Source organism: Aulonocara stuartgranti, assembly GCF_965226115.1.
Source record: "Aulonocara stuartgranti genome assembly, chromosome: 2".
Classification (NCBI taxonomy): domain Eukaryota; kingdom Metazoa; phylum Chordata; class Actinopteri; order Cichliformes; family Cichlidae; genus Aulonocara; species Aulonocara stuartgranti.
In genome coordinates, this window is record NC_138940.1 from 8860263 (window position 1) to 8887899 (window position 27637).

General features: G+C 40.8%; 1 protein-coding gene across 3 annotated transcripts in view; it reads left to right on the forward strand.

Annotated features, from left to right (window-relative positions):
• The window catches only part of pcgf3 (polycomb group ring finger 3), a 74253-nt gene that overhangs the window by 35303 nt on the left and 11313 nt on the right, over positions 1-27637 (forward strand). For 2 of the 3 annotated variants that reach the window (XM_082507539.1, XM_082507540.1), the window contains exons 2-7: positions 2524-2633; positions 6813-6930; positions 12646-12742; positions 16024-16079; positions 16369-16476; positions 24173-24261. In XM_082507539.1, the coding sequence (XP_082363665.1) occupies positions 2619-2633; positions 6813-6930; positions 12646-12742; positions 16024-16079; positions 16369-16476; positions 24173-24261 (483 nt within the window). In that variant the 5' untranslated portion in view covers positions 2524-2618. Of the gene's footprint in view, positions 1-2523; positions 2634-6812; positions 6931-8991; positions 9064-12645; positions 12743-16023; positions 16080-16368; positions 16477-24172; positions 24262-27637 lie in introns of those variants that run through there. The other variant, XM_082507541.1, reaches the window with a different exon arrangement.

Genomic DNA, 27637 nt, shown 5'->3' on the forward strand with positions numbered 1-27637 from the left:
ACTGAGCTGAGCTCAGTTGTGGTTTGTTTTGTGGTACGCTTTATATATACTGTATATTTCATCTCTATTCCATCCCACAGACAGACATAGATGGTCAAATATGATTTCAAAGCAAAGCTCTGACAGCCTGAAGGTATTTTTTCCCCTATGCTGTCCAAATAAAGACGTGATCTCAGAACAGCGTGTTCATAAAGAATACAGATGCGTGTTCTTCCAATACGATGTGGAAGACTGACTTTGCTACAGGTTTGTAATTGTTTTGTTTAGAGGTTGCAAACTAATCTCACATGCACGCTGCAGTGCCAGAAGTTTGTGGACACTTCCTCTTCTGTTTTTAATCAGTTATGTCTTGATGCTTCAGCATACTAGAGCTGCTATGGGCCAATAATTGTTAAGTTTTAAATACCTAATTAGTCACTTAAGGTAAAGCAAGAAATGACAAATTTTAGAAAGTGTCGGCAGTGCGCATTCGGCTACAAAGAAGCAGTTTTTATCGGGCTTGTGTGGAAGAAATGACCAACACTACATCCAACACCTCTGGGAACATGATGGTTCAAAACTGGCAGGAAGCCTGTAATGTTATATAACATTACATTAAAGTGAGAGTCTCTTATGTTGAAATGTAAAGTTCAGGTGTACAAATGTGTATTTCAAAGCAGCTGACATGCCTCAAGGAGAGTTTTATTCCTATGTGTTTATTATTGGACTCAAAATGGGACAAATGAGCCTCATTTATCTGATAACGTTGCATGATGGAGACACTCAGTCAGTCTTTCTGCTGAACAATTTGTTTTAGCTCCCTACTGCATCCCTTTAAATCAGCGTTGGGCAATTAATTTTCCCAGAGGCTGCATGAGAAACTAGGACTAGGGCTCCACCAATAATCTGAACTCAATTCTGCTTAATATATATCTCTTCATAAATTGGTGCCGGCAAGGCCAGGATTATAATTTCCGTATCCATGGAGCAGTAGGGACTGTGGGATGCAAATTTCATCGTCAGATGTTTGCATGCCTGTCTCTATAGGCATGTATAGTATTACAGGAAGGACTACTAGGCCCTCGGGTCTGCAACAGAGTATAGTTGAGTCCCAATATAACTATAACCCACACCTGCCTTTAAGCCATCATTCTCCTAATTGGCTGCCCTTGAACTTGAAGCTGCAGCAATTTTTCTGAGAAAACCATATAAAGGATATCTTCACTCTGACGTAATAGACGAACAAAGAAGAAGAACAAAATGTCATGAACATGGTGTTTACAGCAGTCTTAAGTTTAAGCTTTTGGCTCACAGAGTTTATCGGTACCTCTACTGACCTAACTATTAAGTCTGAGCATCCACCACAGGAGTAGATACACAAGGCGCTGGTGGATTTTTACATTTAAAAGTCATCCACATATTGTGCCAAATGATGAGGCTAGGGTAAAATGATGTTTCATGCTGGTTCCTTTTTAAGCTCATTTTTATTTGTATTTTTTATTTTTTAAAGCTATTTTTATGTGTGTTCCCGGTGGGGGTCATCTCAGGCTTTGGAAACTGAACTCAACCCAACGTCTGAAGAAATATCAAAGATTACATCACAGAAAGGTTGCTGGATGTCATGTGACTGTAACATGTGTGTGAATCTCATCGACGTGCTGCCGATCTGTAACAGGCCGCCATACAGTGTGTGTGTGTGTGTCCTCAGCAACCGTCGCCGCATGTCATCTCTGTCGACTAACTGGGCTAATTTCATGGTCTGATGAGCAGACAGAGGAAGGCTGGCAGACTCACCGTTGAAGGCAGTTTCTTTTGAAGCTGTGAGTGTGTATGTGTGTGTTTGAAGGAGCGTTAGGGGTGGTGTGTGTTCGCCCATCGTGACTGGTGTGGTTGGACTCCTACAATTAGGTGATGAATCACACAGCGGCGGCAGAGCCAGTCACTGCAGCATGGCCGCTTTCCCTGTGTGGAGGACGACGGTGACGTTCACGAACGCTGTGCAATGTTAAACTAAAGCGGGGTTTCAGTCAATCCTGCTTTGTGTGTGTGTGTGTGTGTGTGTGTGTGTGTGTGTGTGTGTGTGTGTGTGTGTGTGTGTGTTCCCTCTGGCCGAGCAGTCGTTGTGGCGTGTGGGTGGTACTGAGATGTGTAGTTTTCCAGAGTGTTTTGACTGTGGGTGGCTTTCTTTCTTTGGTTTTTCAGTAAAACACAACCAAATATAAAGCTGTTATTTTAATAATTAAAAATCTAAATAATTATTAGGTTAAATATCTGGTACTCTGGCTCTATGATTATGCAGAGCAGCTCAAGTTAACAGAAGGACGGATGCTTAAAATCTGACAGCAGATTTAGAGACCTGTAGGAACCACAGCCGTGCTGGTAGATGGTTGATATTTTATTCACAGTTTTTTCATATATAAGACACTGATGATCTTTTAAGCCATCAAAATCAGGTGAATTGATTCACAGATATTAAAGCAAGGCCCTGTTGCTATAATTACTTATTATTTACAATATTAAATCTGCTTCTTTCTGTGTTTGTAGGCTTTGATAAGAGGCTCTTCAGGATGAGCAGCTAACACTGACTGCCGCACAACCACAGGAAGAGACGTGGCTGCTGCACCACCCACAGTTGACGCATGGCGGTATTAGGGGTAAGAATCGCTCTGTGAGGTTTATCGGTGCTTGAAGAAGTTAGAATGTTTTCACAATAACAGGAAGCATCTTTTCCTTTCATCTTTTCAGTTTCTGTTTATGTATAACCTGTGATATTAACTGTCCTCTAAAAACGTTCTGTTTTGGTGTTATGATTCATAACAATGGTGAAATAATTGTTGAGCATTTGAGTGGTTTTCAAACATTTTATGTCCAAGGGAGACCGAAGAATGAGCCAAAATTTCAAGGGACGCTTATTGACATGTTTACAGAAAATAGCCTTCATTTGATTAAAATATCATAATTTCTTCTTTGAGCTATATACAGCAGTATGGTTTAAAAAAATGTACAGCTTTACTGCTAATAGGCAAGCAGCAGACACATAAGTTTGATTAACTCATCGTCAGCGAGTGTGACCTCTAACCCCAGGTTGCTCTCCGATGCATCCATCAGAGTGTGAATGTGTGTATGAATGTTAGTTAGACAGCACTAAAAACGCAGAAAAGTGCTTGTGTGAATGGGAATGAACGAGTTGTGTAAAGCGCTTTGAGCGTTCAGATAGAGAGCTATATAAGAACCAGTCCATTTACCATTTACTTTAACAAAAGCACATGTTAAATTAACTCGCAAAATTCTTCCCATGAGCGGATGTCCCAGCAAATTTCCCCCCACGGTCTGACTGTGCATTGCTCAGAGAAACTAGGAAAAAAATGGAGAGCTACATCTCAGACTGTACAGGCCTTGGTATCCTCCTAAAGGTTGAAGCAGATGACGGTACGATTGGAAAAAGTCTGAACAAGTATTGAAGGTCTGAAAGGAAAGCCTCTTCTCTCTAAAAAGAAAATGACAGTACGGCTTAGGTTTGCAAAGCTGAATTTGAACAAACTACAAGACTTCTGGACCAAAGTGGAGACGTTTGTCCATGATGCACAAAACCAAAGACAGCATATCAGCACAAAGACACACCAGTCGTCTGCACGATGAGAGGGCTGAGGATTTGGGCACCTTGCAGTTATTGAGTCAACTTTGAACTCCTGTGTGTACCAAAGTATTCTAGAGTCAAATGTGAGCTCATCTTCCATTTGCTTGAAAGCTAAGGCTTAGCCCAAAATGGGTCGTATAACAGAACAATGATCCCAAGCACAGCAGCAGATCTACAACAGAATAGACCTCAGCCTGACTGAGCTGCTGTAGTTGGACATTCAGAGAGCTGCGCATGAATGCAAACCTCACTGAAATGAAGCAACATTGGAAAAACGATTGAGCCAAAATTCCTCCACAGTGATGTGTTAAACTGATAAAATCATAAAGAAAATGATTAATTCAATGTATTGCTGCTAAAAGTGGTTCAACAAGCTCCTGAATCAGGTGTTTATTTAGTAGATTTACAGTTAGCTCTAGAAATGTGCCTTCATCTGACTATCCAGTCCTGTGAAAAACTGTAGTTCAAACTACTGCACAACATTTGGAAACCTCCGGCCTAATAAGAAACTGAAAAGGTTTCACTCCGGTGGTGTTTTTTCAGTGCTTTACTTGAAAAGTTCACATTTTGGGAGGCAGCTAAAGAGTTGAATGGATAAATTAGCATCATATTTATTATTTAGTAATGAACTTAAACATTTGATTCTGCATCAAACTGCTTTTCTGCCTGAAAAATTGGTTTATTACTTATTTATTTTTCCCCCCCCAGAAGTAATTATAAATAACAGATGTTCAGTTTAATATTATGCTAGCTAAAATATAAAGTTTCAAATTTACCTTTGATCAAAAATATTTTATTTATTATCTTACCACAAACTTCTTCTATCATTAGTAAGTGCTGTTCATTACGAACTCTTTAAATGTCTCTAAACTTGTGTGAAAACCTGATGTTTTGAGGAACATTTTTGATTGTTTTCCATCCTGGTGTGGAGACTCTTGAATCGGTCTGACACTCAGGAAGGATTTCTGAGCAGCTTTGAGCCTCTAAATAATGAATGTTGGCTGTCTCACTGTCTCCTTCACTGAGTGCAGCTGGCCATTATCTGAGGTATCCTTACTGGTTGTTGCACATCTGATCATTTGGCCTCAGCAGTCAGTCTGCTGTTGTCAACCTTTATGTCTCTGATTTATCTGTCAGGAAGGAAATATTGCAACTTTTGCATATTAATTACATTTGATCCTTATGGTAAATTTACTAAACCATAAAAACATGTATAGAGTGTTGGGTCTCCTCAGGGTGACTCTTCAAGGCTGAAGGGCTAGATCCAGTCACATAAAAGAGAAAGATGCCACTCAGACATCCTCTTCTAAAAACGATCTGTGACAGTGGAGATCAGAGCAAGTTTTAAAAAACAAAAATAAAGCTTTTCAGGTAGTTTTCCAGGTAGTTTTCCCCACTGTAATTCAGTTGTAACTAAGTCAGTACATCCGTCTCGATCTGAATGAGACTGACTAAAGCAGGGCGTGGAGGAAGGCCACACAGTGTCGGAACCACCAGAATATAAAAATGGATTTTGAATATGCCTTTTGCTCACTGTTTGCACGTGGAGGCAGCAAAACCAAGACAGAGCTAAATGAAATTCAAGGTCAACTTAATGATTTATTTATCAGAAATTCACAAAAAGCCTTATAACTATGAAAGTGACCTATACAAGTGTGGTGTTTTGTCAACATATAGATAGTACCATATAAAGACTTAAAATCTCAATCTCTTCAATCTCAAAATGAATATTTAGAAAAGATTCGAGCTCTCTGAGTGCTTCTTTTTTTGTAGTTTAAGGCTTTTTGTCTTTTTTTTCTTTTTTTTTATTATAAATAAATGATTAAGTTGACATTAAGGACCACAATGGACGTAAGCCAAATTTTATTGACCCCATTCGACACACCTACACCTACCTAAGTGTAATCAGAATTCATTCTAAACCTTTCAAGTTCAAGTTCAAGTTCAACTTTATTGTCACTTCAACCATATACAGTTTAAAAATACACAGTGAGGCGAAACAACGTTCCTCCAGGAACCAAGGTGCTACAAGACAAGTTAGTGCAAAAAAAATAATAATATATAATATATCTAGTAATAATATTGTGATACTATACTATTTACAGACAGACACACAAATGCTACATAAAAGATTATCAGGTGGAGTTGATCAGATGGGGTCACCAGTGTTGCTTGATGTAATCAAAATAGGCTGAAGTTAAGTTTAAAAAAAAAAATTTAATCAGAAGGAAAGATAAAAGCCATTTTTGCCTGTCGCCTTATCTTTGATTGAGCCTCAGTTCTGTTTATCAAGGCGACACTCTGTCAACTGTAAACTTAAGGTTTCCACCCAAAGCAAACGAACGTGTGTGTGTGTGTGTGTGTGTGTGTGTGTGTGTGTGTGTGTGTGTGTGTGTGTGTGAGAGAGAGAGCGGGGGCAGTGTGCATGTAGCACACAGCTGTTTGAGGCTTTATGCATGTGACGACTGTAGGAGCTCTGAACTGTAGGAGATTACAGTAGTTTAACAGAGGACACACATTTAAACTGGAGTAGGAACAGTTGAGATTTTCTAGCCTAATTTTAAGCATTTATTAAAAAAAGATGAAACTCTAGTTATTTAGTACATAATTTTCAACTTTCCAGTAAGATCTGTCTTGTTTGTAATTTTATTTGTACTAATCTAAACAGATCTAAAAGGATTTAAAGTCACATTTTTAGCAGCCACTAAGTGAAGTTTCTGGTCTGACAGGTGAGTTGACCGTTAACACCCGAGCAGAGTTTCTGTGAGAACGGTCGACTCCCTAAAGATGCCCCTCGCAGAGTGAAACCACAGTTAGTCATGCTGTTACTCAACGCAAACTCAGCTCCTGTTTAGCAAATCACTGCTTTCAACATAGCTCCCGTGCAGCTCTGTTAAAGCATGAATCACCAGATGAGCAGCTCCCCCCGCAGCCTGTTCTGCCAGCCTGTCTGAGAGCGCCGCTATGCTCAGCTAAAGGCTCGGCCGATTTCGTCGTTAGTTCGAAGTCATTACTGCCAGCATTTGGTGATTCACCTGGATTGTCTCAGGTAGGAGGTAAATTGAAGGGAACAGCAGGGCTTAAATAGCTGCAGTAGGCTATAAAACTTTTTCTTCAAAGGCATCAAAAGATTAAAAACCCTGTTCTGACGAAAGCGTGAAAGATGGCTAACTGCTAAATTTGTCTCCTCCTCCAGAACCCCGACATGCTGACGAGGAAGATAAAGCTGTGTCACATCAACGCCCACATCACATGTCGTCTGTGTGAGGGCTACCTGATTGACGCCACCACCGTCACAGAGTGCTTACACACCTGTAGGTCCTCCCCACCCCTCACTCTGTGATTTCAAGTACTCTCGCTTCTTCTTTCTCATCTGCTCGCTTCTGTTTTTAAGTTTTCTGTTGTGTGTCTCTCACACACACACACACACACACACACACACACACACACACACACACACACACACACAGGCTGTTTTTGTCTCCCAGGATTTTTCTTGGCTCTTTGCCGTTCGGGGAAAAAAATCCTGGAGGCTGAGCGATGCTTCTGATATCTGTGCAGCGCCGCTTGTTGCTGTTTCTGTTGGTCAGGTTGACTGTTGCTTCTTCCTTTACTGTTTCTGCAGAGCATAATCTCAAAACAATCTTTATTTGTGCTGGTGTTTTCCAACAAATGGCTTTGAATATGAAGTAGATGCGCGTACAAAGACTCACAAGAGGGCAGACCAGATATTCTGCACATTTATTAGTCTCATAAAAATATCAAACTAAGTCACCTCTTATGCATCAGCTGGGTGTTTTCAATAAAGCGCCGTGATAACACCTGGTTCATGCTGCAGGTAGAGGTCTTATCTTGTCTGATCCAATGCCTTAACCCAGACACAAAGACTCATCTGGATCCATGAGCATCTTTAGAGTTCTCTTACAAATTCTATGAAAATAAGTAGTTTTTTTAGGACGTAACCTTAAAAACAGAGTTTAGTCAGCGTCTTCAGTAAAAATGATGAAAAACCCTCTCTTAATCAAAGCTGTGTCCACACTGGACGCGACCAGAAGTGACCATAGTGATAACCGCTGGTGACAGAAAGTGGGCGAGAGAAACTTTTCTCAGTTTCCAGGCGAGCAACTGAAGAGACCAATAAGAGTGAAGAACACTATTAGTCGACATGTGGCCTGGTGGTATATACATTAGAGGATCGCCTAATTAGCTGGAGCCTGAAATGTTGCAAGCGATCGGCCACCAGCTTCAAAGCGATGCGTGAGCAGCCCACTGCTTCCAGTCTGGATGCAGCAATGGGACGCAGGTTTAAGCTCAACTCATACAGTGTAATTAAAGGCGTTTACATGTTTGTGAAGGCAGGCTGTGCGAAGTCAGTGCAGCTGTCACTGATGTTAACTCAGCCAAAGAGGTTTTGTAAAAAGTTCAGTTTTGGCACAATGAAAATTGTGCCAGAGGTGATGATTGGGTCGACGTTTGATCTGGATCTGCATTCAGGATTTTTTTTTTTCATCACTGTGAGGACTGTGGATATTTCCCATCCTATCTGAAACTGAAAATTAGTCAAGTGGTTTTATTGTCATTCCAACCATGTGCAGCGGTACAGTGCAAAATGAAATGAGACAGTATTCCTCCAAGACCATGGTGCTAAATATGACGTACAACAAACAATATAACAGACAATCAACACAGGACTACATAAAGTGCAATATACAAAAAATATACAAAAAATACAAAAAATAGCAAACCAAAAAAACAAAGACTGCAACACCAGACACAAACACAATAGTGCAATAGAAATGTGCAAAAAGTCACTTTTAGGTTCTTTATCCATGCATTGGTCTTGTTTTCCACAAACACAAAACTTTAATCCCTCTTTTCCCCCCAAACACACACATTCTGATCCTGCCTTTAACTCCTAAAGTTTCCTGGACTTAAAAAGACTCTTTAACCAGTGTCTGAAGGACTGATTATAAAGGCGTTAAGTTTGACTGCTCACATTTTGTTTGTCTCATGAAGAGGCTCCTCGTGGCTACACTTTCTTACCTTTTTATTTTTTTTTTAATATTAGCAAGTCTTAACCTTAATTAATGTTAATTTTGTTTGTTTTTTTTGTTTTTAACATGAGCTCCAGATATAAGGGCCACACTTACACCACCTGCTGGTTAGTACAGTTTTGGTGATAATAGGATTGGTTTTAGACAGTCTGTTGCTGAAATACAGAGTGACCACTTCATTAGTGCACAAAAAAAAAATCAATCAGGTAACAGAGTTCACCTGTGATGATGACTGTAAGGTTTTTGTTATTGGGTAAATACATCAAATCTTAAGATACTTGGGGTCTTAGTCATGACATTGCATAACATAAAGAGCCATTTCTTAAAAGAAGGAACCAAAAAGAGAAGTCTTTGCAGAGGACTGGTTCATATTGGAGAACATGTGTATGCAAGGTACGTGTCGGGAAAATGCAACTGAAAATGGTTTTGGTTAAATCAGATTCAAAAACTGATATCAAAAACTTTTTTAAAAATTTCTTGGAACTTCTAAACCTTTTCAAGTCGTCTGTTTAGACACGGAAAACTGAGTTGCATAAAGGTAGCGCCTATTTTAATGTATTTTGCTGGTGTATTTAATAAAATGGCATGATCGGCATGTAAAAACAGAAGCAACGTCTGGCAGAGCTGCTTTAGAGGAAAAGAGTCAGATACGTTGCACTGGTTGTTGTTGGTTTGTGCTTTCTAGTGCGTGAAACCAGACGGCGCTCATGCAGAAAGTCTGATTCTGTGTGTTCACCGGCGTCTGATCGTAACGGCTGCAGAGTTCATAATAACTACTGCGTATGAGCTGATTGTGCTTTTGAAAAGTAAACAAACAAAGTAATCCAGGACTCCTCAAAGGCCAAGAGAAGCTAAAGTGCAGCTTCAGTTGCAGCGCTTCCGAAATTAAAATGTTTTCTGGTCTTACAAGATGAAACTGAATGGCTTTCATTTGGAGCATTTGAGGTAATTTACAGATTAAAGGCCTTTTTAATGGAGTTTGAAAGTTTGGTCAGCAGCCAATTTGATCGCGGATTTGATTAGTGGGCGAGTAACTGAGAGTTGCTCCGTGTATTGGCAGCAATAAGTAAGAAGTTGATGTTTTTAATGTAGAAGGAGCTTTGCAGAAGAAATGAAAACGACAAAAAACCAAGAACAAAGAGGAAATAAAAGGCTTGACGACATCAGGCGCTGAAACCTCAAAGGCGAAGGAAATGTTGTTTTTGTTTTTTTTGTGTTTTTTATAACTTTACAAGAAATCATGTTTACTCTGCTGCTGAATTTCTTTGATTTTTTTTTTTTTTTTTTTTTTGCTGATTTGTCACAGATCTGATCACACAAAGTTTAATATTAGTCAAAGATAACTCGAGCATACAAAATGCAAACCAGACATGTAAAGCCAGGTGGCTGCGTCTTTACCGGGGTAAAACCCGCATCACTGCCATTATGTCAGTTTTTCCACAATCAAAGCTGAAAGAGAATGAAACAGTGCAGACTTCATATTTTCAGCAAATGAGATGGTTGAGTTTGAATAACTAGGCACCCGATGGGGTATTTTGTTTTATTTTTATTTTTTTAAAATAAAGTTCTCAGTAGGTTTTAAACCTCTTGAGGGCGTCTGGCTTCACCTCCTCCAACATGTCACCAAACACTTCCTGAATACTGAGTGAGGCCTGGTTTATCCTGCAGTCTCACTTTTAAATCAAGTCATCACGTGCTGAATGGCTGCACATTGTTTAGCATTTTATTGCTTTTTTTCCCCTCAACCTTGAACTTGACATTTCGTAATCCCCGCAGGGGTCTCCGAGTTGTCGAGGTCTTGGCCTGTCTCCCCCCCACAACCTTAAGTGCCCTCTAATGCTCACATGAGAGTCTTTAGATTGCCTAGCTAACCACACCAAGCTGCTCATGTTGGCAGATTAAGATGGCTGTTTTTGTGAAATCACAATTTTCTGATGCAGGATAATAAAAAGTGTCCAAGCATTCTGAGCTGGGGGGCGCTCTCACCCCCTGTGGAGCAGCTTAATTGAACTTGACACATTTATTTCAGGAACAACACACTCAGCATTTGGGGAGATTAAAAAATGATTTGATAAATTGGACACTGATTAGAGCAGAACAGTGAAAATAAACATAACCCTGTATCAGACATGTGCTGGAATATATGTTAAGATAACCACAGACATTTTAGTACCTCTCATGCCCACCAGAGGGAGCTCTTCACTCACAGATGGAAGCCCCTCTGCCCACTTAAGGCGTCTGAGTCCAGACGTGACGCTTTGACTCTCCCTCTCACTTGGAGAAAGGCTCCACCATTGGAGAGTGGAGACAAAGAGATTCACATCACGTCACCACTGCAGCTGTTCTGACAGATCGAGCTCTATTGTCACAGAAACGGGAGGGGAAAAAAAGTGTGGCTGAGATGGGTAAAGTGGTGAACCACGTGCTGCAAATTACAGTGCTGGGTTGTACACAACATGTGCTGTACACATGAAGGGATCCATAGGTGAGGGGTCAGTTGCTTTAAGCACAGGCATTGTTGGCAGTATGAGATTCATTAGACGCAGTTTGTGATCCAGTATGTCTTTTTTTTTTTTTTTTTAATTAGTGCATCCTTGGATTACTTGATTATCTCACTGTCTCGTGTATTAAATGGTAAGTGGCCTGTATTTATTTACAGCTATACACACAGTCGGTGATGTTTGCTTTTTTTGGAGCTAAGACTCTTTCACATGCACTTGTGATTAGTGAGATGACCCGCTGTGCCACCTGAGCCACCTTTTACTCAAATCAACCGTTTTAATGAGCAGAAATATTTCAATGTTTCCTTGGGTGATGCTTTTATTTACAACCATTTAATAAGAACTCAATGTGAATGAGCCGGGTCAGGAAATAAGGGCGCAGCCTGTCTGGCTGGGAAAAGGAGACGAGATTATTAATGGAAACATTTGCAGGTTGTTGTTTGAGCGAATGCTCTTATCGTTCAACAGTGAGTGCAGCTAGGGAATCGACTTCTATAATGACTTTAAAGTTGTAAGTTGTTGTTATTATTTTTTAAATTGAGAAGATCCATAAAAACCCGTAAGATTTGAGGAGATTTTACAGTGGGGAAAAATAAATGTATGCTATATTTGAGATTAAAGAGAGAGGCTGTCTTTAATGCCTATGTAGTCTAGCAGAGAGCACTGATGCTTATCATTTCTGAACTACATCATCTTGTCACCGAACGCCTGCTTACATAAGCTGATGTCACTTTGACCATTAAATATCAGCTGGAGATGGTAAAATTCACCTTAGTTAAGTTTGCCAGCTTGCCCCTGAACTTTGCAGACAGACTGACTTTAATCACCTTCAAAAAATAAAACTAAAGCTGTTAGCAATCAGTACTACCTTTGAAATCTTGCTATATTGTGTTTAAGAGTTCTCAACTGGAGTTGAACTGGGGTCAGGCTGGTGAACCAGTACAGTGTAACCATTAAGGACACATTCTCCTTTATTTGCTTTATTCTCCTTTATGGCCTGGAAAAGCAAAGCCTGTTGAAGAAATGGGGATCGGACTAAAAAGACATTAAAAAGTTTAAGAATACTAACACACATCCAAAAACACCCGTTGGTAAAAACTCTGCCTCCTGGTGGTGAGAGTTTTAGTTGCATTTTAAAGAATCCAACTGATGCGGGGTGTAATGGTTGACCAAAAGATCAAATTGGCCAAGTGTGTTTGAACTTTAAGGTCATTCGTAGATTTACATGAAGAAAGAAAGAAAATAAAGCTACACAGCAAGTACAACAGCGCTGCACAGAGATCAACGAATGCAAACTCGAGTGTTAAAAAGCCGAGGAAAACGGTTTGCTTTTCATGTATTAAGCAGGGAAATCTAAAAATGTGTGGCAGATTCTTTTCTCTACAAATAAAGACCTTGAATGAAAGATGCTCTGTGTGCGTGTGTGTGTGCCCACGATGAAGAGTAACCGTACATTTCTGCTGTGCGTCTCCAGTCTGCAGAAGCTGCCTTGTGAAGTATCTGGAGGAAAACAACACGTGCCCCACGTGTAGGATTGTTATTCATCAGAGCCATCCACTGCAGTATATCGGGTGAGTGAGGAACCACCGCAAAGTGCACACACACAAACACACACACTCACTCACTCATTCACACTTTGAGTGCCATCAGCTGTGCTCTGCCAGTAAACAAACTGCCGAGGACCAAAGAGCCGGCGGTCCTTTTCCATTTGATTTCTGCTCTTCTGCAGGAAACAAAAAGCCTCTCGGGGTGGTCCGGCTGCTTTCTTTTGTAGATTTGCACCTCGCACAAAAACACTTAAAGCCCACACCCATTCACAGCTCTGTTTTCTGCACAAGAGTCTAGAAAATACATGCTCATTGTACAGTTAGTACAATCAATGTATTATTAAACTTTGACCATTTAAACATGGAGGGCTGAGCGTGAGCAGCTTCTCACATTAATCACACAAGTCGGTGTGATTTCATTGATTAGGTTTGCCTGTAATCTGTGGCTGGAACGATAACAGCTCTCCCCGTCTGCCTTACACGATAACATCGGTGCAGAAGGTTGTTACTGTTAGTGATGCAATTATTACTATGATTTTTACAATAATTTATTTATTTTTGCCTGCATTGCTCACCTGAAATGTTATCAGACCAGGAAGGACGGCGGTTACATTTTTATTTCCCATGTTTTTCTCCTTTTTTGGATGTGCAGTAATACTTTCGAACACCCGTTAAAAAAAAAACCCAACTCTGTGGAGTTTCCCTCTACTCTTATTAAAGACTAGTAAAATACACGAGCTAAATTATATTTTTCTCTTTAACCAAAGCAAAGAGATCCCTTTATCCACATTGCACATTTAAAATGTAAAAAAACAGCTGTAGCCCACTGAGATCCAAAGATGCTCATTGTCTTATTTTTATGTTTTATTTGCATACGCTCAAAACTCTTCAAAAGAACAAACATGTCTGTGTGCATTATAAAGCGCGGCTCAGTTGCTATAAAGTAGATATACAGTAGATGATCCTGCAGCTATGATCATAAACCGCTGCTGGGATTTTGCATCAAAGTGGCATCGCAGCTCGGCGTTCCCCACTGTTTCTTGATAACTAAATATGAAAAAGGAAAGTTGTACTTCAAGTCTGTTAATTGAGTAGCGATAAGTGCGTTGACTTTTGTAAATATCTTATTGCTTTTGGAAGCCGTCTCCGGCTGGTTAAATCCTGCTCTGCGAAGCATCGTGTGGTGTCTGCCCCTCTGAGCGCTCACGCATTAACGTCTGATAAATGTGGCACACAAACCTAATGTGCACCAGCAATTTAGTCATTACTGTGTAAACTGCGCTTTCTGCAGACTCATTGTTTTGCAGGAAATGCTCCATTTCAAACGCATTAGCTCTCTGCGCAGCTGTTTGGGTTTTTTTTCTTCCTCCCTTCATTGTTTTCAGGAAATTGGAGCTGATGGAAAACATCACAAGTGATTTGAAGGCAAAACGCCCAGCAGATGACAAGCAAAACCCCATCTGCTCATTGGGAAGATTGATCAAAGTTGATGTTTGAGATTTAGGCTTAAAAATCACAGTCAGATGTCTCTTCAGAGAATCAGCTGGGCAGAACAAATCCTGCCGCTCCGCCCGCCAAATGTGGCTTTCTTTGATTGTTTTAATCCATTTTGTTTTCACATACTTTAAATTGTTGCGGTTACATGCGTGCAAACAGCTTGGGAATCAATAGCTCTGGGAAGGAAATGTGCACATATTGTTGCCACTTGGTCTCATTTAGTTACTTCAAAACATGGTGTTGATTCATGCCACTACTTTTTTTTTAAATGATATATTTGTTACATTTACATTTTGGTTTCTATGTGTGTTAACATTTAGAGACAGTTCAGGGCTGCTGGATCATTTTATTTAGAGTTAATGTGCACGTCACTCTAATGTTTTCATAGGCTTTTAAAACCGAGTCCATAGAAGGAGGAGAACAATGCCTGTAACTCAGTGTCCATGTGGAGTTGGCCACTGGTAGCCAAGGCTTATCTCTTCTTCAGGAAGGAGCTCATGTGATAAGGACATGGTGGCATGGGGGAGGGAAAGACATGCAGTGGCTCATAAGACCCAATCAGAGCAGCAGATGTGGGTGTGTGAGACTGCAGTCGTTTTAGTTGGCACAATCACATTTTAATTGTTGGGTTCTTTATGCTCTTATTTGCTTCTTTATCAGTGATAACTCAGGTGATTTGCACAGGGCTGGATGATGAACACACTCATTGTCCTTTTTTTTTTTTTTTTTTTTTTAATGGGATATTTATTTGACCTTTTAAAGTCTCATGATTCAGAAACTTCCAGGCGGGATCAGGAAATAAAAACACAGAAACACACAAAGTATTTGTGATTTTTGTCTACATTTCTCACAACGTGGACATTTTTAACGCCAGTAACAGATCTCAGGGCTATAATCAGTTTTGTCCAGCAGGGGTCAGTGTTTCCCTGCTTTTTTGCAGGGGATCAATCCTCAGCATTAGGTGGCTAATTTCGGTCCCTGATATAACTCCTCCTCAGTGGACAGCAGGGGAGACAAACATGTCACATTTTTATTTATTCATTTTTCTCCTCCATAACCTTGCAACAAACAGCACACTTTGTCTGTTAGCTGGCTGTCAGCACTGGGTGTCAAAACACACCATCACACATAACGCGTACCCACTGTGCACCATGTCACCAGCACGGGGGAAGCGGCCATTTAACCATTTAACACTCTGACAGAGCGCATGCTGAACATCAGCCTTTGAGGGTGTCAGTTGGGGCTTTGTGAGATTATTTTCTTGCACGTCACCTTGAGATTTTCAGTCATTTAACAGGATAGTGTTTTACAGTGCAGGGTGGCAAGAACTTATAGTTTTACCTCGGGGCATTTGCAGCATGTCATAACAGGATGCGCAAAATCTACAGGTTCTCAATAGTTCAACCAAATGTTATTCCACCCTCTCAGACTGCTGCGTGCAGAGGCTGGACTGATTATGCAGCATTACATACAAGAAAAGGAAAAAAATTAAGGGGAATTTTGATAAGAAAAGAAACAGCAGAATATTGTTTCCCACGTTCTCTCCTATCATGTTGATGATCTCATGACTTCAGACTGAGTTTTTTTGGGGTTTTTTTGTGGATTCCAGTCCAGACTTGAAGGTAGGGATCCACTGCTGTGAGTTACAAAAACATGCAAATGTGTTATGAAATTGTACAAGTGCATCTTTACCTTGTTCGCTGTGAGTTTTTGAATCTCTGGGTTTGAAACTCAGTTGCTTTTCCCTTTTTATAATGTTAATTTTCACTGCGTGTTAAAGTAACTAATTATTTTCTTGTCCCTTATAGCCATGACAGAACAATGCAAGACATTGTCTATAAGTTGGTACCGGGACTACAAGAGGGTAAGTATTGTGTATTTATTTCCTGGGATGCAACCTACAAGAGATCCTTCCTTAAAACGTAACTTTTTAGCTTTCCCTTGCATGCATGCTTTGATAAACTGACTGAAAAATGCATCATTTTAATATTGTTTTTCCTCGCTGTTGTACGTGAACCTCAGAACTCCTAAGGAACAAGCTCCCTGTAGTGCACACATGCTTCTCTAAATGTTAAAACGATGACAGCATCAGCCTTGGCAAAAAGGACTTCTTTTTTTAACTCTTTTTTTTTTTCCCTTTGGCTCTTGTGCAGCGGAGATAAAGAAACAAAGGGAATTCTATCAGAAGTTGGGGATGGAGGTGCCCGGAGACATTAAAGGAGAACTTTGCAACATGAAGACTCATCTAGATCAACGCAACGGTACGTTAGCCTCGCAGACTCGCGCTGTTTTCAGAACCACAGAAAATCTTTCTTATTGCTTCATCTAGTTTGGAGCTGGCTCTGCATTTAAACCAACACTTAACATGCACCTGTGACAGGTCTCTTATTTGTTTGACGTGAAGGATTTGACCTTTAGTCAACACAGCCTTAACGGTGGCACATAACAGTCTCAGTGAATGCAGCATACGAGAGGATGTTGTTTGGCTTTGTCACGTGATGCTGCTGTGAGTTGAAGGTCCTCCAAATAGCACCAGGGCTCAACCTGGCTGAAAAAAGTACTGCAGGCATGAAAACAAATATTTCCTGCAGCCTCTTTGAAAAATGGTGTAAATAATGTTGTATTGATTGTCCGGGCGGATTTTACCTGTTGGCAACCTAAACAATCTAAGACACATGCACAATATGCATTCACATATTATACTTAAATTATGCATGGTAACGTGCAGATATTGTATTTACATACTTGCACTCAGTATGTTAGTAGAATTCAATTTTCAATTCAAGTCAGTTATGTTTTTTTCATATCTTCTCATACCATCTCAAAACTATTTATATTGTTAGACAAATATCCTACAGTAATGCAGAGAAAACCCCAACAATTAGACGAACCCCTATTAGCACGAACTCAGCAACAGTAGGAAGGAAAAACTGAATTTTAACAGGAAGAAACCTCTGCAAGAATCAGGCTCAGGGAGGGGCAAACATCTGCTGTAGACCGGTTAGAAGTGACTGGATGGAGACGGGACAAAAGACGAGCTGTGATGGATGTAGATGGGTTTGTTTGTTTGTTCCCAAGTCTTTAAGAGTGTGGCATTTTGATTGTTTTGCTTTTTTTAAATGAATGTGACAAGTGAAGGGTAGAAACCTTACTGAGAAACCTGCCGGTCACAGATCCCTAAAGAACAGCCTGCTTATCATGTTTCATTCTAAACTATTCTATGCTAACGTCATGTTGTTATAAATGAGACTTCACCTCTGCAGTGTGGATGTCGTGCTGATAATGTGTAAAGAATGAAGTCTCTGGCCAGTAATGAGAAACATTAGAAGCACAACCAAGAGTAAGAGCAGAAGCCATTAAACAGTACAGATAAAGACAATTTAGCCAATCACAATGAGCCTCTGGCCTGCTCTTTGTGCACAATGGCTTTTCCAAACCTGCTCGCTTCCAAGGGTTGGTGTAGATGTGTACCCAGAGGGCTGTCATGCTGGCAGGCCTAATCGCTAGCTTAATCCCCCTCTCTGATTTTGGTAATTAAGGTTCAAATGGAAGTGGAACTGCTCTCTGGATTCTCGAGCTTTGTCGCTGGAAGTCAGGTTTAGCTATAGAATATACACACACACACCTCTAAATGTTCATACCCAAACACATTTTAAGGACCATTTGCACAGACGCCAACAGAAAAAGAAACAAAGCAACTCCTGGGCTCCATTTCACCATTGAACAAACAAATGTGTCTCTAGCTTTGAGCAGTGATAAAAATAATCTTGACTTGAGGAAACTATAGAAAACCAAATGCATGTTATGGAAATAGAAATTCACTCTCTTTCGTGCGTTTCTGAAGATTTTAAAGCTACCAGCCTTTTAAGGAATTGAAAGCTTCCTTTTAACTCCAGTGAATTTCAGATAATTGTCTGGTCTGGTCTCCCTCAAAGCTCGTCTCTATATACAATCACTGAAAACGCAACAAAGAAAATGTCACACTGCACAACAAAATTTCTCTTTTCATTTCATCCATCTGTTTCAACAATGTAAGAAAAAGATCTTAGACTATTGAGCTGTTATAACTTTATATTATTTAATCCATTCGTGCATGTGTGTTGAGCCAAATGGAAGTCTGAATAGAAAAAGGCATCGTGCATAACATCCATGTGTCAGGTAGCCGGCTAATGGCACACCATCTTGTGTGCAGTTCTCCGTAATGCATCCACGGTGAGTGGTCTTTTCAAATAGCCACTCTTGAAAAGACTCACCATGGTTGTACAACACCATTAGTGTTAGATAGTTTTGCAAGTGCCACAAATTGAGCTAAAAATACAGCCACAGTTCCCCAGTCATGGTTTAGATTGCATAAAAAAGTTTCGACAACGCCAGCAAATGTTTGAGAGAGACAAGAAAGCCGAGGAGTGTCACAATATTACACATAGGTTAGATTGATCACAAAGTGGTGCTTAAGGGGTGGTTTAGCAGCAAAAATCCTACTAGGCTGAGTATGTAATATTACCATCATCTGTCTATACATACAAGCTAATGCAGTATGAGGCACTGTAAATAAAAACGCACATTGCTCAGAAGCGATAAAGTGCATCCTGGGTATGTGTTAGTCATCTGGTTGTGGTTGACTTGTTTTACAGGTTGTAAATTATCTGCATCCATCTTTAATCTGGACTCAGCGATTTGACATTGCATCCAGATTCTTTGAAGACCTGTCAGGACTTTCATTAAAGTTACAGAGATTCTGTTTGCATTGACTTGAATACATGTGGTATAAAAGCTTTAAAGTAGTAGGCAGTGATTTTATGTAGGCAGGCGGTGTTCGGTTGCAGCGATGGCTCATCTGAGTCATGCCCCACGTCCCACTCCAGGACACGGGGGTCAATGCCAACAATTCTTCGCCCCAACTGGAAAAATAATAATAATGAGGTTTTCTGGTTTTAAACTACTCAACAAAAAACTACTTTGTACTCTATTTTAAAATAGACAATACAAATCTAGTTTTAAATTGTGCAGCTGCTGGCCTCTAGAAGCTCTACTGTATTTCTATTTTCTTCTGTTTTGTAGCTCTTAAAGCTGGGTAGATTTCCCAAAACGGTGAAAAATATTAAGTCATAGTCAGAATTTGTTTATCCAGCATCACCGCGAGCAGGCTGGTTTGTTTACTTGAAATCTTTCTCTCCCACCTGAGAAAATGGACGCTCCTCATTAGGTTCCTATCTAAGAATAGCAAACCAAAGTTAACAGATGGTATCGCAGAGATCACACTGCACTAACAACAGGTGACAGTGGGCGCTCTGTAAATGTTTCTCCTGCCAGAGCTGAGCAGTTTTACACTTAATTAAAGGCTCATTTACCCAGAATCTCAAAATTAGGAACTTTTTTTTAGGTCCTTCTAATCAGCTGAATAAAGTTAACCTCTTCCGCTTTATAGAAGACGGATCGACACTTTCTAATCCATGAGCACAGAAGTCACAACCAGAGGTTGTAATATTTGGAAGAAAGAGTGTGTTTTCAGGAAATAAATGACGCAATGTCTGTTAATTAAACAGAGCACATGTAGTACAGACCTGCATGTGGATCTGAATCAGGGACATTGTGAGTCATGTTGGGACCTTAATCCAAATGCTCCCTCAGTGCATTAATACCCTAAAGACATGAACAATTACAGAACAAAAATCACATTTTATTGATTACAGGGGACCAGTGGCAGTTCATAATTTGCCCATTTTCTTCCTTAAGTGTTGGCTCTAAGTATGACATATTTGCAGCTTGTTCCTTGACAGTGCATAATCCAGCTCTCTTATCAATATGTTCCAAACACTTTCCAAGGCGGCTTAACAGAGTACCTCCAAGCTCTGCATTCAGTCTCACAGTCTCTCACAGAAACTGCAATATAGAGTTATCTGTCAGTAATATGCTGATTGATTGGAATATACTAAACATGCAAAGCAATATTAGAGATGTTTCTGTGGACTTTCTTGTGTGTGTTTTATTCCCAACTGAAGGTTTACTTACATTAAGACAAACGTGGCATGTGCAACAGGCCCAATATTTTAACCACTGATAACACTGCCATTAAGCTATAATACTGCACGATTTAAGCCTTTGCACAGTAGATCTAAGCCGTGTTAGCTGTGCTTTTAAGTGCATAAGCTGAGTTTTTTCCAAACACTGTTAAAAATCTGGCCTCCTCTAGTATACAGCAAACTCATTTCTCTAAATGACCTTCTTTTCTGAGCACTTTACACAAGAAAATAGGGAGACATGGGGCGATGATGAGTCTGTCGAGTGCCCTTTTCTACTTCATGACAATATAAACGCCCACTCACTAACACACAGTTTACTCCATCTCACTGCCATTACACAGCAGAATCACTCGAAAACGTTGTAGTACATGCCTTTGGGATTCGACTGTTTATAAGAGTTCCCACAAATCATAAACCTGTCAGAGTAGATGATTTTTCTGAAACAAAAAGAAATTTTGGAAGAGACAGACTGCTCAGTCTTTCTAATCCCCAGACCCAAGCAATCAACCCATTACACGATGCCATCACCTCGAACAAAAGCCAGGACTTCATGTTTGAGTCACTCAGATGCTCAGGAGTTGTTTGAAGGTGAGGCACAACAATAAGAGCAAGACCCTGGTGATAAGCAATCAGTGAGGCACACTCTGGAGACAATCACCACAGAGACACCAGAGCAGCTCAATAATACTTGGTGGAATTGGTGACAGTTAGCCCAGACAGAAAATGGTCACAGAGGGGTGCTCCCAATAGCATCTGTCTGAGTAGGACTAAACTGTCCACACACGCACGCACGCACGCACGCACGCACGCACGCACACACACGTTATTACATCCACTGAATCCAGGAAGAACAGACCGAATTTCTTTGTTTTTTAAAGGTTACAGAAAAGCAATACTTGCCCATGTGGCAATTTTGTCACTGCAATGCAATTTTGACTTTGATAACCAAGTTTCATATCTAAAAATTCAATACTACTACAATATCACAGCCAACAAGAAAATCCCTAGAGAAATATATAAACCTCAGCTGTCCCGGACAACTGTGGAGCATCTGTTTCACAGTGTGAGGTTTGAAATTATCGGGAAGTGTGTTAGATTTAGATATATATCTAAAAGTCTCTAGTATTTAGTATTTATTTATTTATTGTCATTGTCAAGAACAATGAAATTGCGTTTGGGGCTTCCATACAACCCAAAAAAAAGAAGAAAATAATAAATACCCCTTAAAACCCAAGTGTACATATTTAACCCAGTGTGACTCCAATGCAATAAGACAATCCTTAGCAATAATGTTCGTAGAAATTCAGACAAAGACCTGAGAAACATGACAAAATACAACAATGCAACCCATTCAATATTATTGTACTGTGAGATATGATATCAGATATGATAGTTATCTATTTAAGATAGATAACAGCGAGACAGCATGTCATTTTTGAAAATCAAATACTTCGAATGAGACTTCATTTTTAGATGTACCTAAAGTCAAATGAACATCATAATTCTGCCTCACACCTGTAAATGTTTAACCTTTTAACATCCACCAGGTCACTGGCGATTCACTTAGGTTTAGGGTCAGGAGCGGGGTTCGGGTTTTGGACTCCACCGAGGCTGTCCTTTGTTAGCGCTTCTTTTCTTAATTTTCATGGACAGAATTTCTAAAGGAGTCAAAGGATGAATGGCGTCAGATTCCGAGATCTCAGGATCCTATCTCTGCTTTAGGCAGATGATATGGTTCCCTTGGCTTCGACAGGCAATGTTTGGTGACTACAAAAATAGGCTTCCTTCCAAAAATAGGGTGTCTAGACTGTCCATTAGAGAGCGGTGGAGAAGCGGAGTCATTTGGATGGGGGTCAGAGTAGAGCCATTACTCCTTCACACCATAAGGAACAGCTGAGGTGGTTTGGGCATCTTTCTACGATGCCTTCTGGTCTTGTCCTAGGGGAGGTGCTCTGAGCACTGGTGTAACCTTCCTGTATGTTTCTGGTTCGGCACACTGCTGTCTTCACTATTTGTCTTGACCACTTTAGTTTTCTGGGCTCGTGTGGATTCTCGCAACCACTGTGTGTGTTGGTGTTCAGGCTCTGGAGATTCAGGTGGCCCTGATGGGAGTTTGGGTGTTGTCACAGTGTGAACCATCACACCGTCTGTTGTTGTTTCTGCTTGTTTCTCTGTTCCTGCTTGAGTGTTTGGTTTTTGGGTTTCATTGCTGTGTATTTTGCACTCTTTGAAGGGAGGTGATTGTTGAGGGTGAGGGTGAGGGTGATGCACACATGTTCACAAGTAAAGGTTAGGTGTTCTAGGCAAGTCCTACCAGGAGGAGGGTCAAGGGCAAATCCAGGATGTGCTGGAGATATTATATCACCATTTCCTTGGTATTCCCTTAGATAAGTTGCGGGAAGTAACCCAGGGGAGGGACGTCTGGGCTTAAAACTGCTGCCCAGCAGCACATGATTGATGGATGTTAGAATAGCAAAGCTCTGACATCATGAGCGCAGTGGGCTGCTGGATTGATGACAATCCATGTGTTAATGCAGATGTGTTCAGAGTTATTTGTTTGTCTTAATAAATTTCAGTTAATATACTAGTGAATGGAGGTAGTTAACTTTAACAGAATGAAAATGGGTGCAGATCAGTGCATCACGCATACATTTTATGTTATCCAGATGTAAAAGCAAAATTGCCACACTGGAATAAGATGACAAACCTGCCGTTTACATGACTTGTGATGCAGACCTGTGTTTTCAGAAAAGCTGCAGAAATGGTGCATCATAGCATAAGCATCCCTTGAGTTTAGCGTGTATTCTTTCAAAGCAGTTCGCCAACATTATCTCAGGACAGACGTTGGCAATCAGTTCAGGATGTTGTCTGAAATTGCCCCTTGTCATGTGTAGAACACAGCAGGAGCCAGCCTGGGTCAAATGCATTCTCACCTTCAGAAATATGGTTTGCTTTAGGCGAGGGTGCTGTCTCCATAGAACACGGGGGAGGCAGGAAATGAGGCATTTACTTGCTCGCTGTGAACACTATGCGTTCAATCGGGCATCATGCAGAGTTTACACTAGGAAGCTGGCAGGTTGAAGACAACTTGATGTCCAATTTGGCAACATTTGAAATTTGCTGTAGCTTGTCTGGCTTATTTGGTTTTAGAAATTTGCAGTAATTGTTAGATCTCTTCCTGCCTACTTCTGGTAACGAACTGTATGTAAAGCAAGTGAAATTCGTATATTGATGCAGGTAACCTTGTTTTCTACTAGAATTAAGTTACAAAAAAAAAAATCTCACCTGTAGCGCGTGCGTGCGTGCGTGTGTGTGTGAACTCCAAATATAGTTGACCCAGGGTCTTCAGACTTCTCCCAGAGCCAGACCAAAAGCTCTGTGTGATGCATTATTAAACAGTACCTTACCTGCTTTGTAACACTCTGAACACATTATCCTTCAGCAGTGCAGCCTGTGAGAAATGCCTTTTTCTTCCTATTTTACCTTAATGTTCACTAGACTGTGCTGCTCTCTCTGAAAACCAGCATATCCGAGAAAAGGAACAAAGGGCAAACTCAGACAGGGTTAAGTTCAGAGCTGAAGTCACTCCTCATGCAGACCAGAATAAGCGAACGCTTTTTATTGATTAGAAGTTCACCTGTGCTAGAGACGTGCCTGCACAGACGATAAGTCATACAAAGGATGCTTTAACACCCTCAAAGATGTAGTTGGTTTATAAATGGGCTTCTGCAGGAGGTGTTTTCACGCTCCAACAGGAGACAAACCTGCCTGTTTCCCTGACAAATCTGTTTTTAACACAGCCACAGTGGACATCAGTAACCCTCAAATCTCTTAACTTGCTAAACATAAAGAGAGAATCTGTATTGAGTCCTACAAACAGCATCTTTTTTTTTTTCTAACTCTTTGCTTGTTTGTTTGTTTGTCTTTTAAACAGGTGATGCCAAATCAGAAGACACGGCCAATAAGGAGGCAGGAGAGGAGAAACCAGAGGAGGACAACGACTATCACCGTAGTGACGAGCAGGTAAGCCTGACGGATGACAACATTTGCTCCTTGTTTCCTGCCTCCGGGGCCTTCTCAAGTGGCAGCCTCTCTTCTACTTTGTTGCATTTCAGAAAGGCACATCCCCCCCCCTTGCTTTGAGATATCGGCCTCTGTTCTGGCACAATCTTAATCCTCGGACCTCGCTGTCAACTGTTTTTTTAATTCCAGATACTTTTTGCTGAAGAGAAAGTCTTTGTGAAAACTGTTGACAGCAAAGTCTGAGGATAATTCAAGCCATCGGGGACATTATGGTGTCCACGGCACCGGGAAAAACAGAAAACCCAAACATAATCCTATCCTTTGCTTTATTAGTACAGAAACGGATCTAAGGAGATATCTGCTTTGTTAGATACCACAGCACTTGAGTTGTTTTCAGTCTAATTATGTTTTATATTTTGCACAAAAGTCCACAAGGCATGGAAGTATATATTTTTTTCCTTTGAGCAGATACTGGAAGTGAATCGGGTAAAATAATTATGGGTTACAAAGCATTGTGTCAGGAACAAAAGCACCAAGGAATAAAAATACTGTTTGTGATAATTGTTTGTACAATTGCCTTAAAAGCCTGAACATCAATTATTGCCTTTATAAAAGTGGCCCCCTTGTGGTTTACCAGGCTGTTTCACAATTACTGGGTTCTTTTGTCTTTCGGCTGTTTGATTTGCACGGAGCCACACAGACACCACAGACACACCACTGCTACCCACTGAACATATTTAAAATGAAAATGGGCCTTTTCTTGATTCCATTTGTATTCCGGCGTGTTCTTAAGCCCTGAAAAATGTCATTAATAATGCAGCGAGAGTGGAGTTTCTATTGTTGCCGGACAGACGCCATGTGGAAATAATGGCTCGCCGTTTGTTGTACAGGCTGAAAAATTAATCTTGTTCACGTTTTAGCTGTTGCTTTTCTAAAGAATTGGATTTATATTTAAAAAAACAAAACAACCACTTCTTTGCTGCCATGTGGGGAAAACAGGCCGCCCTGATGAGGGTGAAGATCTTGCCCTTTGGATACGTGGCAGCAGTGCAGAATGCACTCGGAATAGCTAATACAGTGGGCTGCGTGAGCTGAATGCAGTGATGTCAGATGTAACTCAGCCTCAGAAGGGTGGGAAGGGAAAATAAGATGAGAGATGGAAAAGAGACAAAGTGTAGGAGAGAGAGGTGATGTCAGGTCACCATGCAGGGGGTGAGGTGATCATAAATACGATTCTCTGGGTTTTATGTCGGAGGGAAGTCTAATGTGAGATGATGGAAAAGTGAGCCTCATCAGAACATGCAGAAAGGAAATGGCTGAAATAAGAGGATGATGGTGGTGCACACTCTTAAAAGTAGGGAGCTTTTAGACCACCAGGGAGTGAAAAGAAGAAAAGGGGGGGAAAAGCCCTTTCACACAAAAATACAACCTTGATTTCAGGAAGGCTGCTGCATTGATGAGAACGGCCGCTGACACAGATGTGATGTGGCAGGAAATCATAATACAGAGTGTCATCCTGCATACATTGACCAGTCGGATAAATGCAAGCACACGCTGCTGGCATATCACATTATCACTGGAGTGGTGTTTTTCTGAAGTCACCTTTACAGTCATTTATACTTTGTGTGAAAAAGGGCTACTCCTGCTGTCAAATACTGCAGTTTGCTACTTATTCTATATATAGAGGTGATGTTTGTGGAGGTGCCTGCTGTATCCAGGACTTCATATTTAGGCTGCCTTCGTGTAATATCATGTACTTTGATTGACAAACCAAGTTCCAAAAATGCTGAGATGATGTATAAGATGTAAATCAGTGCAGTACCGTATTTGCAAACAATTTTACCTTTTGTTTGGATTTTCTGGACAGCACGGAGAGAGTAAAACTCAAATATGCAGAGCTAGCTGTTGTGGTTGAGACCCTCGGGATAAAGGAGCAGCTAAAAGAAGCTTTATTGGGGTTTTTGGTCATATATATACATATTATTCTCGTTGAAGTAATTTGATGGCATGGCTCTGCAAAACGGGATGTTGCATCTCTGAGCAGATGGAAGTGAAAACAGCAGTTTCAGTTGGGGGAATGAAGATGAAGAGCAATTTTCTCCCAGAAATTGATCGCCCCTTCATCACTGAGATGTAACAACCAGCAGGCGTTGTGAGCATGCATGGAAGACTTCCAGAACGCTCCCCCGCTGTCTTCTGGACGACCTTTTAGAGTATAACCTTGGGGTGTTGCTAGGCGAGAAAGAAACTTGCAACAAGCTCATCTAAAAAGGGAGAAACTAAATTCCTGATAAAAGCTGCAATTAATCAGAGCAGCCTACTTTTGCAGCAAAGCATGAAGCTCGTTTCTGAGGTTAATGTTTCTAGACGAGGTATAAAGTCTCCAGATGGGGTCACCTTCAGGCTCATATCAAATTTTAATAGAGTCAGAACAGATTGTGTAAATTTAATAAACTACAGCTATTTTGGGTTTAAAGAGTCTACTTTGGAGACATTTGCAAGAGCAGCTTCGCTCTGAATTATTTATTGATGTCTCCAAATGTAATTTATCAGAGATCCAAATTCAAAACCCACACAGACAAACTTTTACTCCACACAGAAGAAGGTGCAGATAGAAATGTTGCATCAGCGCTCTGCAAGCATTCGGGACTCGGCAACATGGTGTAAAGCTTTCGCTTCATGACTCCTGAAGGCTCGTGCGATATTTTCTTGATACGCCTCTCCCTTGCATCATCACGTCTGTGTGTTTAGCTGAAGCGGGAGTCCTCGGCTCCGTGAGCACGTCACTAATCTATTTTAATGTAATGAAACTGCCTTGCGGCCTGCTATCAAGCTGCCGTGGAGTCCAGATCACTGCTAAGGGTTTTATTTCACATTATGAGCCTCCCTCATTGCCAACACCACTGGAAAGCAGATATATTATGAATCTGGGTTTTGCTTATTGAAGGGCAGGCTGCTCACTGAAGCGCTGCCAGTGTTTACTTGAGAGCAGAGATGATTTCCAAGTTTAAACAGAAACCAGGGTAATGTTAGCTCTCTCCGTCTCAAAAGAGAAAGATGAAAAGAGGAAGAGGAACACCCACAAATGAATAAATCCAACGCTTCTGCCTTTGTCTCTTGATATGTGCCGCTGGAGCCCAGTAGCAGTAATGCATTCTGACTCCCGCTACCATCCACTGCCAAAAACCACCTACCATGTTACCTCGGGGGGGTGGGGAGACAAATGAATGGGCCAATGGCATTAAGTGTCGGTCGCGTGAAAGAAGCCAATAAACAAAAAACCCCAAAAAACAGCAGCAGAGGTTCAGTGAGATGTTGTGAGGAAGCAGAGGAGGAAATCAACACCAGCGTCAGGTTGAGTTTTTATGAGAAGGTG